Source organism: Microchirus variegatus (assembly GCF_963457635.1).
Source record: "Microchirus variegatus genome assembly, chromosome: 5".
NCBI classification, from domain to species: Eukaryota; Metazoa; Chordata; class Actinopteri; order Pleuronectiformes; family Soleidae; genus Microchirus; species Microchirus variegatus.
Window position 1 is genome coordinate 35,434,626 of NC_139806.1, and position 17,888 is coordinate 35,452,513.

The 17,888-nt window shown below is 38.9% G+C and overlaps 2 protein-coding genes across 2 annotated transcripts in view; one reads left to right on the forward strand and one right to left on the reverse strand.

Moving 5' to 3' along the window:
* Nucleotides 1–2,240, forward strand: part of klf12b (Kruppel like factor 12b) — a gene marked incomplete at its 3' end in the record, with an annotated part of 48,867 nt that extends 46,627 nt beyond the window's left edge. Inside the window, exons 5-6 of the mRNA XM_083889176.1 lie at nt 285–442; nt 2,059–2,240. Of these exons, the coding sequence (XP_083745302.1) occupies nt 285–442; nt 2,059–2,240 (340 nt within the window). The remainder of the gene's footprint in view (nt 1–284; nt 443–2,058) is intronic.
* Nucleotides 2,241–11,995: 9,755 nt separating this feature from the next.
* Nucleotides 11,996–15,544, reverse strand: klf5b (Kruppel like factor 5b; the record flags this gene model as incomplete). The annotated part of the gene is made up of 4 exons (XM_083889174.1): nt 11,996–12,174; nt 12,553–12,612; nt 13,581–14,493; nt 15,386–15,544. 4 exons carry the CDS (start codon nt 15,542–15,544, stop codon nt 11,996–11,998), a joined length of 1,311 nt encoding a protein of 436 aa, XP_083745300.1.
* Nucleotides 15,545–17,888: the final 2,344 nt, after the last annotated feature.

A 17,888-nucleotide genomic window follows, 5' to 3' on the forward strand; every position in this document is an offset into this window, starting at 1 on the left:
AGAAGTGTGTAATTAATCTGTACAGGAATTGAAGTTACTTAAATTATGTAAAAAAGGAAAATAAATCAGAAATTCAGAAACAGTAAATTGGGTTTTTTAATTCCATCACATCCTAATTTGCTTGCAGCTGTGGTCAGCTCTCGGTTCCTTTTTTCTATAACACATTCAAATGTCAAGTTTTTTTGTTTAATTTGCAATTTGAGTCGGTTAATTTGTGTGATTGTTCCTGCATTTGTCAATTCAATAAATCCGTGCTAACACTGACTCTTATTCTCCTGTTGCAGTTCCATGTCCCCGTTCAGTATTGACAGTATACGGCGCCCCCGGAGGTCAGAGTCACCAGATTCCAAAAAGAGAAGAATCCACAGATGTGACTTTGAGGGCTGCAATAAGGTGTACACCAAAAGCTCCCACTTAAAAGCACACAGACGGACGCATACAGGTCAGTAATGATAAGTGTGTTTTGTTTTCATTTCAATGTATCTTGATTGGAACGCAAACACCAGTCATTCAAAGGCAGCCAAATAAAACATAGCTCTAAATGTACGTATATATTCTTGAGAAACCCGTTAAAGTTGATGATCGTGGAACCAAAGGATCAGTTTGTCTGTTTTAAATGTTGGTCTTTTGTCTTCTGTACCAAGTCAAACACACACAGAAACGGCAACACTTATAAATCAGTAGCTGCTCAGTGGTAAAGAAGATAATAGCTTTCACTATTGGAATCAATTGTTTTTATAATGTTGCTGTTATTGATTGATTTGTTGGTTATACTTCCATCCATCCATCCATCTTCTACCACTTTATCCTCCACATGAGAAAAACTTTTCATGTTTTTCACACTTTTTTGTCGGGTTAAAGGCGTAAATAAAAGTGTTTTTGATATTTTGTCCGTCACATCCAATTGTATAAACCTCCCCTGAAAGCCATTGAAGTAATGCGTACATGAAGAAGTTCACATTTGGAGTCCTGTCCGTGTTTAGGTCCATGTACTTAGGCCAGGCAGATTTTCTCAGACATAAACTACATATAATCGTTCATAAAAATTCATCTCAAAGTCGTTTTTCTACAGTTTAGAGGTTTGGTATCAACATAGTTCTTTAAATATAGTATATATGTGTAAAAACAACAACTTTACATGGGATTTTATCTTCATTTAAAGGATAAAATGGGGGACACAAATGGCTCTTTTCATTCTAAAGGTTGCAGACCCCTGCCCTAGACAGTTCTCCAGTCCATTGCAGGGCCACATGTAGAGAAAATGTAAATTTAGAGCAGGGGTTCTCAAAGTTTTGATACCGGAGGGCCAATTTAGGAACCCAAAGTTGGACTGAGGGCCGCCAAAGGAAAAAAGAAGGGGGAAAAAAACCCAGAAAGAAATCCCATTTGTAATAATTTAAATGCCCAGATTGCAGTTGTACAGTTTACACTTATTGGTCTGTATCCAGTAATGTCCAATAAACATTTAACAAGCTTGGTAGCTCCTGGATTAAAACTATCAACTGTAATTCATTGCGGGGCCGCCAGAAATGTTTCAGCGGGCCGCCATAGGTCCCCGGGCCGCATTTTGAGAACCGATGATTTAAAGTGTGCAATTGACCTAATCCCCATATTGCTATGTTTGTGTTGGTTTTACTTATTTTTAGTTGTAAGTTTGTAGACTGAGACCAGGGTAACCATATGTTGTTCCTCATGTTCCTTACATTGGATTCTCCTGGATTCTTGATGCCCATAATGCATCATAGTATATATATATATATGCTATAATATAACATAATGTACATAATATACAGAGTACATAATGCATTATAGTGCATGATACTTTAATTGTGCTTTTTAAGTTATGTTGTGATGTAGATAACGTTAAAGCAGAAAGTAGGGACCTTCATTTTCAAGTTGAGTAAGAGAGCAAAATGTAAAGTGACTGACGCTTAATCATTTCGCGCACACATTTTAAAGAGAAAATTTACCATAATTTTATAGCACTTAGACTTGACATGATCTGCGAGCTATTGAATGCACGTTCTCCTTTTTCCTCCCCGTCTCTTCCCACTTCAGGGGAAAAGCCATACAAATGCACTTGGGACGGCTGCACGTGGAAGTTCGCCCGCTCAGACGAGCTGACGAGGCATTACAGGAAACACACGGGGGTCAAGCCTTTCAAGTGCGCAGACTGTGACCGCAGCTTCTCCAGATCCGACCACTTGGCTCTGCACCGACGGAGACATATGCTGGTGTGAAACGGAAGACGGAGAGAGTGATAAAGAGGAGGCGCGAGGAGGCAGAGATGAGACACGCACACGCACACGCACACGCACACATGCACGCACGTATAACACAATAGCAGCCGGGGTGAGCAGGATCTCCCTGTGGATGTTTTTCAGCTGGCCTGGATGCACACACTCATACGCACACACACACACACACACACGCACGCACGCAAACACACACACACATACTCTCATCTGTCTGAAGGAGTGAAGACATGGAGGAGCACAGAGCTTGTGGAGCGCAAAAAAACAGGGTCACTTCTGGATCCTCTCTGGGTTGGAAGGAACAGACGGCAGGATCTTTTATTTGTCATTGGAATATAATAGGGAACTGTCTTTTACAGTACTGTTCACGAATGTTTCATTTTGATTTTTAAAAAATGAACTCGCACTCTTCATTTGGACAACAACAAAAAAAAGTATAAAAATGCAATCGCAAATGTTTCCTCTTTTTTTTTTTTTTTTTTTTGGCCATTTTTTTTCTTTTCAATATTATCCATATTGCTGCTTTTCTCAGCATTCATAATGTGAAAGACCCCGATTGAACGGAATGGATTTACTGTGCGAGCAGAAAGGTTAGGCCTGGACTGGATTACAGCAAAGGATTTGGGCTTCGTTCGGAGTTACAGGCAGTATTTTCGTCAAGCCTTCCTCCAAGTCTAATTTATGACCAGCAGAGGGCGCCATTTAATCACGGATGAATCGCCACCTGGAGTCTGCTGCTCTGTCGGATGGTTCCCATAAAAAAAAAGCTATACAAACTCTGGACTTTCAGTGTTCCCATTGCCAGCAAACCATAAAAAAAAAAAAAAACACACCACCTCTCTGGTTTTTGGTTGATTTTGTGCTGTGATTAGCAATCAGTAAAGTGCAATCTAAAAGGATTTCAGTACCACAACGTTGTTTTTTTTTATTATTATTATTATTATTAATTCTTGCTGATGACTCATGCTCATGTCTGAAAAATACAACCCCTCATGTACAGTTCACTTTGAAACAATCAGAGGAGATTTTTCCAGTATGTGAAGAGACACATACAATAACAGAGGCACCTTACAGTCTCACGCTTTCCGTCTCTTTTTTAATATTTAGCTCTGGTTTTCTCAACTGGGCTCCTCCACAGTGGAAGGAAAGTTGTGTCGGTGGTTTTGCACAGCAGCACTTGACCATAAGCTGACATTGACACCAGCTACAGTGTTACGCAGATCGCGCGGTACCTGACGTACAATACAGAAGAGCAATACATTCTGAACAAAGCGATAGGAAGGAGCGTCAACCTCCTCTTTAGATCTGTTTGCTAATGTCAGTATCCGAGGAGAAGTTTCTAGGTCGGCCCCTCTTTCTGTATCATAACACCCCCTGTGTTACCCATTGGTTTGTAGCTCCAGCGCAAGACTCTAAACTTACGTGTCTTAGTTAATGAGTTCCTTTTATTTCCTCTTGTTTTATGTTGTTTGTCTCAAACAAACTTGAACAGTTATCACCTCATGTGTTATTATCTTGTTCGCCTGCGATTTGGCTGTGGTTGTTGTACAAATGCTGAAAGAAAAAAAAAAAAGTAAGAATCACACACACGTTCACCTACACATACACAAATATTACACGTACACCATTGGTTCTCAAAGTGCGGCCCGGGGGCCAATTCTGCGGCCCGCAGAAACATTTCTGGCGGCCCCGCAATGAATTACAGTTGATAGTTTTAATCCAGGAGCTACTAAGCTTGTTAAATGTTTATTGGACATTACTGGATACAGACCAATAAGTGTAAACTGTACAACTGTATTTACTATGTCGTTGACGTTTTTGTCAAATTTTGGCATTTATATTTTTTCCCAAAAAATTGTCACATTTTGGACGACACAGTATAGTATGACCTTTTTGTCAAAATTTGGACCGGAATTTTTTTTATTTTTTTTTTAATGGTCAAATTTGGAAGGCATATATGACATTTTTGTCAAATTTTTGACGGAATTTTTTTTTGAAAAAAATTGTCAAATTTGGGACGTCATATATGTAATTTTTGTCAAATTTTGGACCAAATTTTTCTTTGAAAAAAAAATTCAAATTTGGGACGGCACATATGTCATTTTTGTAAAATTTTTGACCAAATTTTTTTTTTTTTTTCAATTGTCAAATTTGGGAAGTCATAGTATTGTACAACGTTTTTGTCAAATTTTGAACGACATAGTATAGTGTGACGTTTTTGTCAAATTTTTGGACCGAAATTTTTTTTGAAAAAAATTGTCAAATTTGGGACGCCATAGTATTGTACAACGTTTTTGTCAAATTTTGGACCAAACATTTTTTTTCCAAAAAAATTTTGTCAAATTTTTCTTATTATTACAAATTGGATTTCTTTCAGTTTTTTTTCTTTTTTTTTTCCCTTTGGTGGCCCTCAGTCCAATGTTGGGTTCCTAAATTGGCCCTCAGGTACCAAAACTTTGAGAACCCCTGACGTACACGTATTACATACATACACCATATGATACATGTGCAGTAGGGCTCCACTTTTAATGCAGTTACTGGCTAATATAACCACAGAGAACATCACTCAACCTTAATCAGGAAGCTTAATTTTCATTGTTTTAATACTCATATTAGGAGACCTTTTTTTTGCAGGTGTTTCCAATGTTGTTACGCTGAGGAAGAGCCGCAGACATAAACTTGAGATATCAAACCAGCTCATATTATCATTTCATAGTGCTGCTAAATGTATTTATTGGACCGAAGCCAGTAAAAGGAAGTGGTAACTTTTTTTGATATTGCACCTTGAAAACCGTGCACTTACAGTACACAACACGTCACACAAACACACACACGTTTGCACAGCAATTCTTCTTAGGACACTGCATTGACTTCCATTTGTTTGCACAGCCTAAACAAAATGTTGTCCCTAACCTTAAAGGGATACTTCACCCATTTGAATGTGGCTTTGGTTTGCTATAATAGCAGTAGTATTTTTTTTAGAAAATGTGCTTCCCTCCCTCAGTTTTTACCTGACTTGTAAAAAAATCTGTTTTCCCTTATCCAAATGTGCCCTACTGTGAGTCAAATGACGCGTTCTGCATCACAGTAGGGCAAATTTTGAAAATGGAAAACAGATTTTTTTACAACTCAAGGAAAAACTGAGGGAGGGAAGCACATTTTCTAAAAAAATACTACTCCTATTCTAGCAATACAAAGCCACGTTCAAATCGGTGAAGTATCCCTTTAACCATAACCAATTAATGAACCATCCCTAACTTTAACTTAACCACAATTAAAATCGCAGCCCTAAACTAACAAGGCTCTGCTTCATTCGGACCAGTTCTTGGTCACCGTGGGGACAACTGGTCCTGACAAGGTCAGTGTATATGCCAGGGTAGGTCCTACAAAGGTAACACACATTACACACAAACACACACTTGCATTGGACAGCCTGCATTTCAGTAAAGTAGCCAAATCCAGGAACTGATTTCCACACATTTCACCCAATGTATGTGACTCCCCCGTGAAAGTGTATCTTATCATTATTTATGCATATTGTTTGTGCACAGCGTCATTATGCCCAGTTGTATTAACATTTTGGCAAGAAAAAAAAAAAAAAAAAAAGAAGCATATCAGCACCTTGTTTGTTTCGTATGATTTTCAAATTATTTTATTTCCAGATGTCGATTTATAAACAAAGTAATCATCTTCATATTATATATATATATATATATATATATCATCCATATAATGTATGAGATCTGTTGATGACTGAGGGGCACTTCATCATTGCATATAACTCTTTTTCTTCTGTAAAAAGGATCTTTTGAAATGTTGTAATATATGTGATAGTGAAGATGAAAAATTATTGATTACAAAGTTCTACATCCTGTATATACATCGGAAAAATAGGGCTTTTGATTAGTAGATGCAGGAAATACATTTATACATGTAAAGTCTTTTTTTCCAGAGACTGTAATTTATCTAATTTGGTATCCAGAAAAACGGGGCTAATGGAATTCATCATGTAAATGATCACATGTGGTGTTATATAACGTTTTGTTTTTTTTGTGTGTGTGTCTTGTTTTGCGGTTAAAAAAGTTCACGATCAAATGATTTTTATTCCCAAGGCTGAATCAGTGTTTGCTATAATCGACAAAATATTTATATACATTGACCGTATTAAGGTACTCGATTTCCCTGTGTTCTTATTCTGCCATACCCTTTGACAAGAGAAAATCTTTATCGATCAAGCACATATCAACAACACATGTACTCTACTAAACAGTATGTGACGTTGCATGCCTTAATACACCCATTTTTAAACAAATTCAATTTGACTTGAAGTCTCCACAGGACAGGGTGAATTGTATTTCCCTTCAGCCTCTCTTTCCTCGTTTTAAAGCATAATTTTGTAACGGTAACCAGGGTCAAAGTTATGCAATAATAAAGAATAGTGCCTCATATCACAAACGTGTAACATCGACTGCTCTGCGCAGGGTTTCGATTTCCATCACGTGTGCTCAAATTGATACATTTGAAGGGAGAAATCCTGAATTTTTTGAAAAGAGAGGAGAGGATCAGAGAGGGGAGGGGGGAAAAAAAAGCACAGACAACGTTATGCAAGTCGGACCTCTAACGTTTAACTTTCTTTTTCGCACTGAGCCTTACACCGTCGTGTCAAATGCAGCATCCTCCCATAACACGTTCACAGGCTGTTTATAGCTTGCATTATCACTTTGCTCGCAATAAGTCCTTTCCTCTACGGGAACAAAAGTGAGTGACAAAGGCCTCTTGATGTTTCAGCTTCAGCACGTTCACGCAACAGAGCGATTCCATTAAAAGATAATGAGGAATCGTACTCGCAGGACAAAAAAATCCTGTGGCTGCGATTTCCAGCTGTAGAGAGTGAGGCCTTTGTTTATGAATAACGATCTTACACGTTCTATCGGTTCAATATCTATTTTTACTTTCTGTGTAACATCTGCTTTTGATTTACCTGGTTTTTAAATTTTTTTACGTAGTGAAGCCAATGCCTATGTTTCAAGTTTTGCGGATATTACGTACAGTAATCGTTGTTCCTGTATTTATGTAAAGTGAGTGTAGTGTATATATATTCAGATCCTTTTTTTTTTTTTCATTCTTACTGTTTTAAAAGAATTGTGATATTGCTCAGCATCGCTTCAAAAAGGGAGATCTTGCTCACGGAATTTCCACAACTGTAAAAGAAATTTTTACTCCTGATATTTTTCAAAACTTAAAGAACAGGTTGTCCTTTTTTTTTTTTTTTTTTTTTTTTTTTCAGTTACGCTTTTCTTTTCTTTTCTGTAAGAGTTGTTTAAGTATCCAGTCAGTGTTTTTTGCCTTTTTCTCTGTATTTTTCATATGGATGGAGCTGTGAAATTAAAAAATAAGTTCAAACATATACATGTATATTAATATGAATGGAGGCATGAAGGTTAATAAAGTTGCATTTTGTATGTACGCCGGTGTGGAAAAAGTTGCTATCTATGACCGAGTGGTTGTGTCGGTATGTGGTTTAGGTGTCGCTTGGACATCTGAGTCGTGTCGTCGTGTTCACTGGTATTCGCAAACCTAATCTTGGTATTAGGGCGGCCATTTTGAAGGATAGCTGATATATACAGCACAGTAAGAGTAAATCCGATCACTACGGGAAGGGGGAAAAATTTGGCGCAACGATAAATAAATTCCTGATATTTAAAAAGGGTCTATTTAAAAACGTACACGTGCTACGACTCTAGCACGTTTGCAGTTATTTTTGAATGTTTCAACATAGCGCGGAGTGAAAAAGTGTTTCTGTGAACAGGTTGCACTTAAAAGAAAAACGCCCAGAACATCCTGCACGGCGCTCTATTATAAATGGATCTGGATGAATGGGGTCTGTCTGCCAGTAAACGGATTCCAATGATTACAATAACAAGGCTTCAATTCCCACTCGGCTAAGCATTTTGGTGTGCACTATATCACGCGGGTGATTTATTACTCGCACTGTTGTGTAAGCTGCACCGTACAAGTAAAGTACAATAAAGCAAATGAGGGCGATAGAGTAACAATCCACGCCGGGAACTCCCTCAGCGCTCAGGACAAGCTCAGACTCATTTTTTGGTTTCTGTGGTTTTTGTCAGCACCTCTGCTGTGACTCATTTCTAAGGCACTTGAAAGTAATAATAAATAAATAAATAAATAAATAAATCACACACACAAAGAGGTGATCTTGATCACATTTCAAATTGTTTGCACTGTTGTGAGTACAACTGCATTCCTGCAGGAGCAGATCAAATCATGTGTGGAAAAAAAACCAGACAAAACCGCAGCTGACTTATTCAAACTGTGCAAACAATTCGCATCAATAAAACATTAAAGCGGAACTAGACCGGAAGTTCCTATTATCGCTGTTTTTTTGTGGTGTGTATCTGCGTCATTACCTTGTTTATGAAGCCCTGACGGTTCGAAACAAACAGTTCAGCCACTGCTGAGAACGTTGTGTTTTATTGTAATCTCGGGGCTCAACGAGATCACTGAAAATCCCGTAATAGTTACGTAAGCAGCGGTTCTCCTGAACAGCCGATCGTCCTGCTCCGGGCACTAGTCCGGGCACATCCGGTTGCGTACATTGAACCGCAGAAGAAGAATAACGTCCGTTGTGGAGGTGTTTCACGAGCAACAGTGTCTTCTGACTCTGGGTCTGACTCCGGTTTAAAGTCGTCAAAGGGACTGCGGCGGGGAGTCGTGAAGAAGCTATTTTTAAACACTGTTAAAACAATGTTTTGATAATGAGGAGCAGTGCATCCACCGTTCCAGAGGGGGGCGCTGCGCTTGTGAGAGTGGATGTGCTGGATAGTACTGGCCAATCACAAGACTCTGTCTTCTGGGGGTGAAAGTTCACTCTGAAACATCGGCTGAAAAACACCGTCAGAAAAGAGGATTTCTATCGGCTCGTTTACAGAAACTAGGAGGTTTTTGACCATAAAAACAAGTTAATATATGTAAGTAGACCTCTATAACTAACATTTATGTGCAACAGGACCACTCTATGTGACATTTAAGAATTTTTTTTTTTTGTTTTGTTTATTTACTCTTCCTCTTTTCTCTCATATTTGTAAGAAAACATTGTGGTAGCTCAGTGGGAGAGAGAGAGTCGTCTTTCAACCTTGAAGGTTGTGGGTTCGATTCCAGGCTTTCGCTATAGTCTACATGTCGATTTTTTCCTTGGACACTTAATCCCACGTTGCCCCGCGTTGTTGCTCCGCGTTGCTCCTGACGGCTGTGCCGACATGCGCTGTATGAGTGAATGGGTGTGAATGGGTGTGAATGGCAAAAAACTGTAGTGTACAGCAGCTTTGAGTGGTCATCGAGACTAGAAAAGCGCTAAATTAATACAGATACAATATCACATATCGTTCTTTTTATACATTTACAAAAATAAATAAGATAGTCAGTGGAGGTTTTGGAGCCGTGGCATTTGAAACTGTCCACATATTTGCAGCAATTATTTAAAAAAAAAACAAAGAATGACATAATAGAGCACCATTTTATATGCACTGGTCAAATTATTAAAGGTGCCATATGTAAGAATGTGGCCAAAAACGGTTACTACATTCAAATTCAAGACACCGAGGTCTTTTAGGTTTCGTTTTTTTTCTGACGTAACTGGCAACCCGTGGTTGCTCGGCAGCAGAGACTCTACTGACTGCAATGATCGGTAGGTGGCGCCACGTGACGCCAAAACATGGTTTCAAAACATAAACATGATTTGCAGTCTGCAAAATATTTTTTTTAATGCAAATTATTTTGTCTGCACTGTTGTTGTTGGTGAGTTCAGTTTGTTATATGAACATTATTCCTGAGTCTCTGTGACATATGAGGAGGATTTTATGATTTTTTTTACATAATGCACCTTTAATTAGTATAGATTGTATTTGACAATAGAATGAAAACAATAATAACCCAAACTAAGATAAGATTATTTTAAGATAATTGATAATTTCACAACCTCAGCACTGAGGTGCATTTTTAACAATAAGACACTGTGTAAAGATCATAAAATACTGTTCATTTGTGGCCAAATAAAATCTAAAGGCTCCACGATTGATGCGCCTTGTTTTATTTTTGTGAAATGTTTTGACTAGATTCACACAAGAATGTCGGAGTAAAAAAAAAAAAAAACGTCAGACATTAAAAACGTTTCACAGATATCATTTTCAACGCAAAACCTTTATTTGCATTATGAGAGTCACGTGGCTTCAGAGCAGTGTTACCAATGTAGGTTACAGCTTTTTAAGCATGTTTTTGAAGCTTTGACACAAAGTATTGTAAAACTTTACATGTCAAAATATGTGTATATGTATATTGAAGAAGTATTGCAGTATTTCACGGGCTCATACACCATCTGAGCTGCTATACCTTGGCTGGAGAGAGTTTTGACAGAATAGACTGTGAGAATATTTTAATTGATCCTTCTTAGGCTTTGCTTAAAAAATAATAATAATAATACAAAAGAGCTATACAACAACCAATGGATTGTGTCCTCAATGATCAGACACAAAATATACATCTTAACAAATTATAGAAACTTCCAAAATCAATTTGGTTAATTTTACATTAATTTGGTCATAAATAGAAATGGATCTGCTGCAGAAATAAAAAAGGGAAAGCCAACATAGAGAATCATTTTGTTTGTCATCCTTCCAAAAATAGGAGAAAAAGAAGAAAAAGCAGTTAAAGGCACTTTCAAAGGTGTTTGAATACACTGATCATAGTCAAAGAAACCAGAAGCTTTTCACATGTGTTCAGACTGGCACGTGCTCAGTCCGAGTCATGAAAGGAAATATCTTAACGCTCAAAGAAACCAGTTTGAAACCACTTCAAGGTACGACAAAACCGCCAGTGATTCAACGTTGTGATCCTGTTACGACCAGAACAAAATCAGGAACGACAACTTCCAGAGGGGGAGGAATAAATAAATACCTCAGACTTACTGCTTAAATGTCACGTACTCTGTAAATCTGTTGTAAAATATGTCCGAGCAATTTCTCAAACACGGTTGTTAAATGTAAAATGGCTGCGTGGCTGTTAACGCGAGGCGAAATCAGCTCATCAAAACAAGTTGAGCTGATTTTCTAGCTGATAATCTCTGCTGAAAAACACAGTGTTGTGAGTACAGAATTAACATCTCAGTTCAGATAAATAATCGTTTATCTTGGTCTAGTTTTGTTTGTAACATCCCGATATTACAATAGCATTATGAGATGCACTACTTGATGAATTCTGTTTCCTCTGTCAATCACGTTACAACACATCCTTTGACCTCCCACTTCATTACTCGATCTCTCTTAGCACTTAAATTATATGGCAGTTTGCTATCCATTCATTAAATGCCCATATAACACGTGTAAATATATAATCTGTACAGCTTGAAAAACTTGAAAATCATGATTTCATATTTCCTGAAAAAGTGTTGGCAGTAAAACAAAGTCTTATGAGAGTAACATTAAATATTATTATTATTATTAGTAGTAGTTTTTGACTAACTTTTTAAATATCCCCAAGTACTGGGATACACACATGGAAGTAAAATAAGGCAACAGTTATATTGAGTCTTTTTACAATTAGTTGTGGTGCCAGCACTGCTTAGAAGTGGAATAATCCACATTATTAGTTTTTATTTTTTTATTTTTCCGATTTATCAGCTTTTTGCTGGTATGGAAATGAGTTCTTTGTCTTGAAGGAGGATTTCTCTAGCGCTGGTGTCTTTTCATGTGCAGGGCCAGGTGGTCAGAGCGGGAGAAACAGCGGCTGCACACGCCGCACTGGAACGGCTTTGCCCCCGTGTGTTTCCTCATATGTCGAGTCAGCTCATCGGAGCGAGCGAAACGCCACTCACATCCCTCCCACGAGCACTGGTAAGGCTTCTCTCCTTCAGCGCAGAGAGAGAGAAAAAAAAAAAAAAAAGGAAATCACTCAACAAATATCTTCACACATACTCCTTCGTTTTTTCACTATTTAAAACATTTTTATTCACGTCTCAAACGACTCTTAAAAGAGAGTTTTGTTGATGAAAAAAACTGATCCGCGGCCTCAGCTGGGCGCCATTAATCACAGCGTGTCCTGTCGCTCTCCCTGTCTCCCCTTTATGAGAGCTGCAGGGGTTTATGTGATTTGACAGCAGTGAGATGTGGGCCAGGTCTGTCAGTAGACAGAATGCAGCTGCATGCCAAGTGCATTTTTTCTGCCCGGCAACGCTCATCACTTTCACCCCAAAATAAGAATGCAACTGTAAAAAAAATATTTTTACCTGTGTGGGTCCGTAGGTGGGCTTTCAAATGAGAAGACTTGGTGTAAACTTTCTTGCATCCTACAACAACAAAAAAAAAGAGCTTGTTCAGTTATTTTATATTTTAAATATCTCTATACACACAGTACTGTATGTTGTAAAAGTTTAAAGGTCAAGTGCCAAATCATTTAGGTGGTTTAACTAGCAGACATTGAATATAATACCCAATAGGCGTGTTTGTATAAGTGTTTAATTGCTTTAGAACAGGGGTTCTCAAAGTTTTGGTACCTGAGGGCCAATTTAGGAACCCAACATTGGACTAAGGGCCGCCAAAAAACAGAAATAAATCCCATTTGTAATCATTTTAATGACCAGATTGCAGTTCTACAGTTTAGCGTTAAGTAATATAAGCGTTAATATAATAACGCTTTATAATTAAATTATAAATGGCCAAAATACTGGGTAATTACCCAGCATTTTGGCCATTGTTCTTACCTTCTAATTACAGGTTAATACCAAGTAACACATTTCTGTTACCATATATTTACTGGGTAAATAGCTAGTAATTGGGGGCTGTAGCTACCTGCTTATTACCAGCTTATAACCCAATAATACACTAAAATTCACCATATAGAAACCAGGTAAATACCCAGTATTTTTGTTTACACTTATTGGTCTGTATCCAGTTATGTCCAATAAACATTTAACAAGCTTAGTAGCTCCTGGATTAAAACTATCAACTGTTGAGGGCCGCCAGAAATGTTTCTGCGGGCCGCCATTGGCCCCCGGGCCGCACTTTGAGAACCAATGCTTTAGAATCAAAATTACTTGGTTTTCTGTAGCTTCATGTTATTCTATGCAAGAGCCTTGCTTTATAAAGGCCACCATCTTTGTTTTGTTTTTGAGCGTGGAGGCTAACTGTGCAAATCAAAAACAAAGGTCCTCGTAGTTCCCTAAAGCTCTTGGGAAATGGAAGGAAAAGCGGTGGAACTCTTCATTTGTTGCAATCTGCACCCTCACCATTAGATGTCACTAATTCTTACACTCACCTGCAACATCACAGTGGTGAATCCGCCGTCTCTCCAGATCGGGATTATTCCTTCTGTTGTACTTAGCAGGAGCCGACTGAGCCAACACCGGGGACAGCGGGCCGACACCCGGTGTCGTCCGCACTGAGGACAGACTCGAACGCTGGACTGGTCCGACGCATGGATTTTGGATTACCCTGGCACAGGAACTTTGGTCCGCACCTTGGATTGGAGCGGCACTGGCAGTCTGCCCCGGATCAATGGGATTATGGGTGTGGAAAGTTAACTTAGAGGCAATACTGGCTTCATAGGAGGGAGGTGGGGACAGATTGTGAAGGAGCCCCTTCCTCCGGTCTGGACTCGGAGGCTCAGAGTTTGGAGGAGACGGTGGCAGATAGGTTGGTCTCTGCTGAAGGCCTAAGTGTTGACTGAATTGAAAACATCGGCTCTGAGGACCGCTCGCGGGCTTGGCAGGATTCTGCACCGGGTTTACGTGGACGTTCCCATTTGGAAGACACGACGGTGCCATGTTGAGCGAGTTCAGCTGAGATCCATGGACAAGTTGCTCCAAATCAGAGTTCAACAGCTGAAATAGGGGAACATCCTGGAAGTCAGGCACTTCCTGTTTGATGTAAAAATGACTGCTCGCTGTGTCTGCGACTGTGCTCAGAACACCCGGGAGTGTCGCTGGTGCCCCGTTGCTCTGCGTCAGGGAGTGTGACGGCTCTGATTTGATCGGCCTCATAGTCCTGCAGAGACCCGGGTGCAGGTATGTGATGTCAGGAAGGAGCAGGCTCATGTTGACACTGTAGGGCGAGGCGAAGTCCTCGGGGAAAGGTGGTTCTGGCATCAGAGGGCCGTCCCTGCACGACATTTTGGAATTCACAGCTTCCTGTGGCTGTGGAGACAGGTAGCTGTCCATCTCTGATTTACCCTGGAAAAACAAAAAGTCAATTAAATAATGTTTTTGTTAATTCACTATGGACTATTCAAGGACTCACATCATTTAAATAACACACAGTCATGTGAATGAGTATTCTGATTGTGGTCACGTCGTCAGATTGTACAATAGATTAACATTCTATGGAGTTTTTGCTTCACAGAACTGTGTAATGTAGACACAATTTTAGAAATATCTGAATGGAATATGCTAATAATAATAATAATGTCAATAGTCAGATTACCAGATTATTCATTCAGGGTCACGTGGATTTCTTGAAAGAGCCTCTTTCTGGAAAAACTCTTTCTGATTTCATTATTTTACTTGTTGTTTTTGCAAAAATAAATAAAAAGATTGGGGAGTTATAGGTGTGGTGTGGAATGTGTGCTGTTTAAAATCATAAAAGACCCATTTGGGGCCTGTGTGCGTTTCAAAACAACAACAACACACACACACACACGCACACACACACACACACACACCGCTGCTCAGCAAAGACGCACCAGTCTGAGCTGTTTCTGCAATACATGGCTGAAATGAGTATATATCCAGTTGCTCTGCTGCGATATTGTGCATCTCCCTCCTCACAAGTTTCAGGAGCGGGTGGTGCAGCGTCTCACATCCCCAGCCCCTAACCCTGTCCCTGCTCTCTGTTCGCTGCATGTCAGCATCAACACACACACTCATCCGGAAACGCAGGATTTTTTTTAGCTGCTGTACATGTTGTATACCATACGCCAATCGGCCTATATCTCAATATTAAGATACATGAATGAAAACAGCCTGTTTTGCTGCCACGAAAAAAAACGCACAGGATCTCGCGCCACAGTAAACACTGTGATGCTGTTGTACAAAATATATATAAAAAATATGCACTCCTCCCTACCACATTGTAATCATGAAAGCACGAAGTTCCCGGGATGGCATCCCTCGTGTTACACAGTCCGTGATCTCCACCTCTCAGACGGTCCGTGGTTCTGTGGAGAAACTGCGCGTCCTGCTGCCCCGGAGCAACCCAGACATTATTCCTCACAGCAGCGGCCATATAGAGGCAGATGTTACTGTGTCTAACTATCCGAGATGTTTAAAGGCATAAATCAAAGCATATGGTTTTTTTTTTTTGGTTTTGTTTTCTTGTTTTTTTTTTTTGTTTCGAAACAAAACTGCAATCTGCAACGGGGGAAAAAAAGCGGCGCGGCGACGGCTGTCAAATCTCCATTCTCCCTGTTTTGCGCTGGCTTGTCAAATTACGCAACTGCGTGGTGTCGGCGCGTCTGCAGGGCGGGGCTGAACGAACATGTACAAAATAAACAGCACTAACTAGGCGATCGGGATATACACCTATATGCGTAATGAACGCTGTTGCTTATGGCATTTGGGGGGTGAAACGGCTGCGGAAAAAAAGAAACGATAGGTTTACTGAACATGTGCGGGGTAAACACGGTGAACACGGTGATCCTGTCACAGGTTTGAATGAAGAGTTTGTTCACAGCAATGAAACGATCGTGAGTCATTGGTTTAATCCGGACAGGATTCCTCAGGGTCATGATGACTTCTTGTTTTGAGCCTTAGTTATGTGAGGGCCAAAATAAGTCATAAAATCTGCATTTAAATGCAACATTTCCTCAGTTTTTTCCTTTAAAAGATCCATTATTCAGCTCTCAGACAGATAGAACTTCTACTTGAGCTATAAATACATTTTTTTCTTACAATTTGATAGTGTTTCCAGATTCCAGAGTCAAACCAAGTTAATTTTATGTATAATATTATATTTCCTGGAAGGGCTTTTACAATCTGTATAGCAAATGACACTCTCTGTGTCCTTAGTGGGGAAAAATGGGAGAAATCATAAAGACAGTGTAATTGTGATTGCATTTTACTCCTTAAAACATACTTCAATTATAAATTACACAACAATATCCCACAACTCATATTTCCAAAATCAGTGCACATCACACATCAGTCAGTCTGACATTCACCTGAATTGCAAATAATAAAACAAACACAATTACCAAGCCAGGTAGAAAATGAAGTGTTTTTCTGTACGTAAGTTGTGCTGTAAGAAAAGAAAATAACATTTCAAACAATTAAAAACTTTTAAACCTAACCCTCTCACAAGAGGAAATTAATACGCCTCTTATGAAAGTGGAAATACACAGATGAACACATTTACTGCATGGGGGTAAATTAGCATCTGCTACTTTTAGCTGATCAAACTAATGGGAGAGAAAAGACATTTTATTATAATATTATATATAAACTTTTAGATATGTTCTCCACCCCTCACTTCTTCAGCCAAATTGAAACTGATAAGTTCCTCCGGTCTTTGTCTCACCTGTCACTGTACATGGAATCAAGCTTGCACAATTCTTTCCTCCGTATCATCTTCAGACACAGTTTGTGATTTTTTTTTTTCTTTGAGCCTCCAGCACCACTTGGGTCCTGGTGTGGCATGTTAAAAACGCCACTGCAGTGCAGCTGTCTGTCAGGACTGCATACTCCATGCCAACATTCCTCAGCCATGCACACACACACAAACACACACACACACACACCCACACACACACAGTCTTGTACTTGCTGCATACTGAGGACTGGGTGAAAAGTGAGGACCAGCATTTCCACTTTATAAATCAACACAATTACAAATATCTACTTCTACAACTACTGGTTGCAGTACCATAAAATGTCTGCAGGTGGAGCCACAGAGCAAAAAGGGCTGGAAAACTTTGGTCCAACATTTTTGGTCCAAAAATGTTGGATCAAAATTTGACAAAAAACGTCATACTATACTATGTCGTCCAAAATTTGAAAAAAGAAATTTGACCCAAAACTTTGGTCCAAAATTTGACCCAAAATTTTTGTTACAAAATTTTTGGTCCAAAATTTGACCCAAAATTTTTGGTCCAAAATTTGACAAAAACATCATACTATACTATGTCGTCCAAAATTTGAAAAAATCTTTGACAAAAAAATTTTGGTCCAAAATTTGACAAAAACGTCATACTATACTACGTCGTCCAAAATTTGAAAAAATCTTTGACAAAAAAATTTTGGTCCAAAATTTGACAAAAACGTCATACTATACTATGTCGTCCAAAATTTGAAAAGATCTTTGACAAAAAAATTTTGGTCCAAAATTTGACAAAAACGTCATACTATACTATGTCGTCCAAAATTTGAAAAATAAATTTGACCCAATATTTTTGGTCCAAAATTTGACAAAAACATCATACTATACTATGTCGTCCAAAACTTGTAAAAAAATTTGACAAAAACATTTTGGTCCAAAATTTGACAAAAACGTCATACTATGCTATGTCGTCCAAAGTTTGAAAAAAAAATTTACCCAAATTTTTTGGTCCAAAATTTGACAAAAACGTCATACT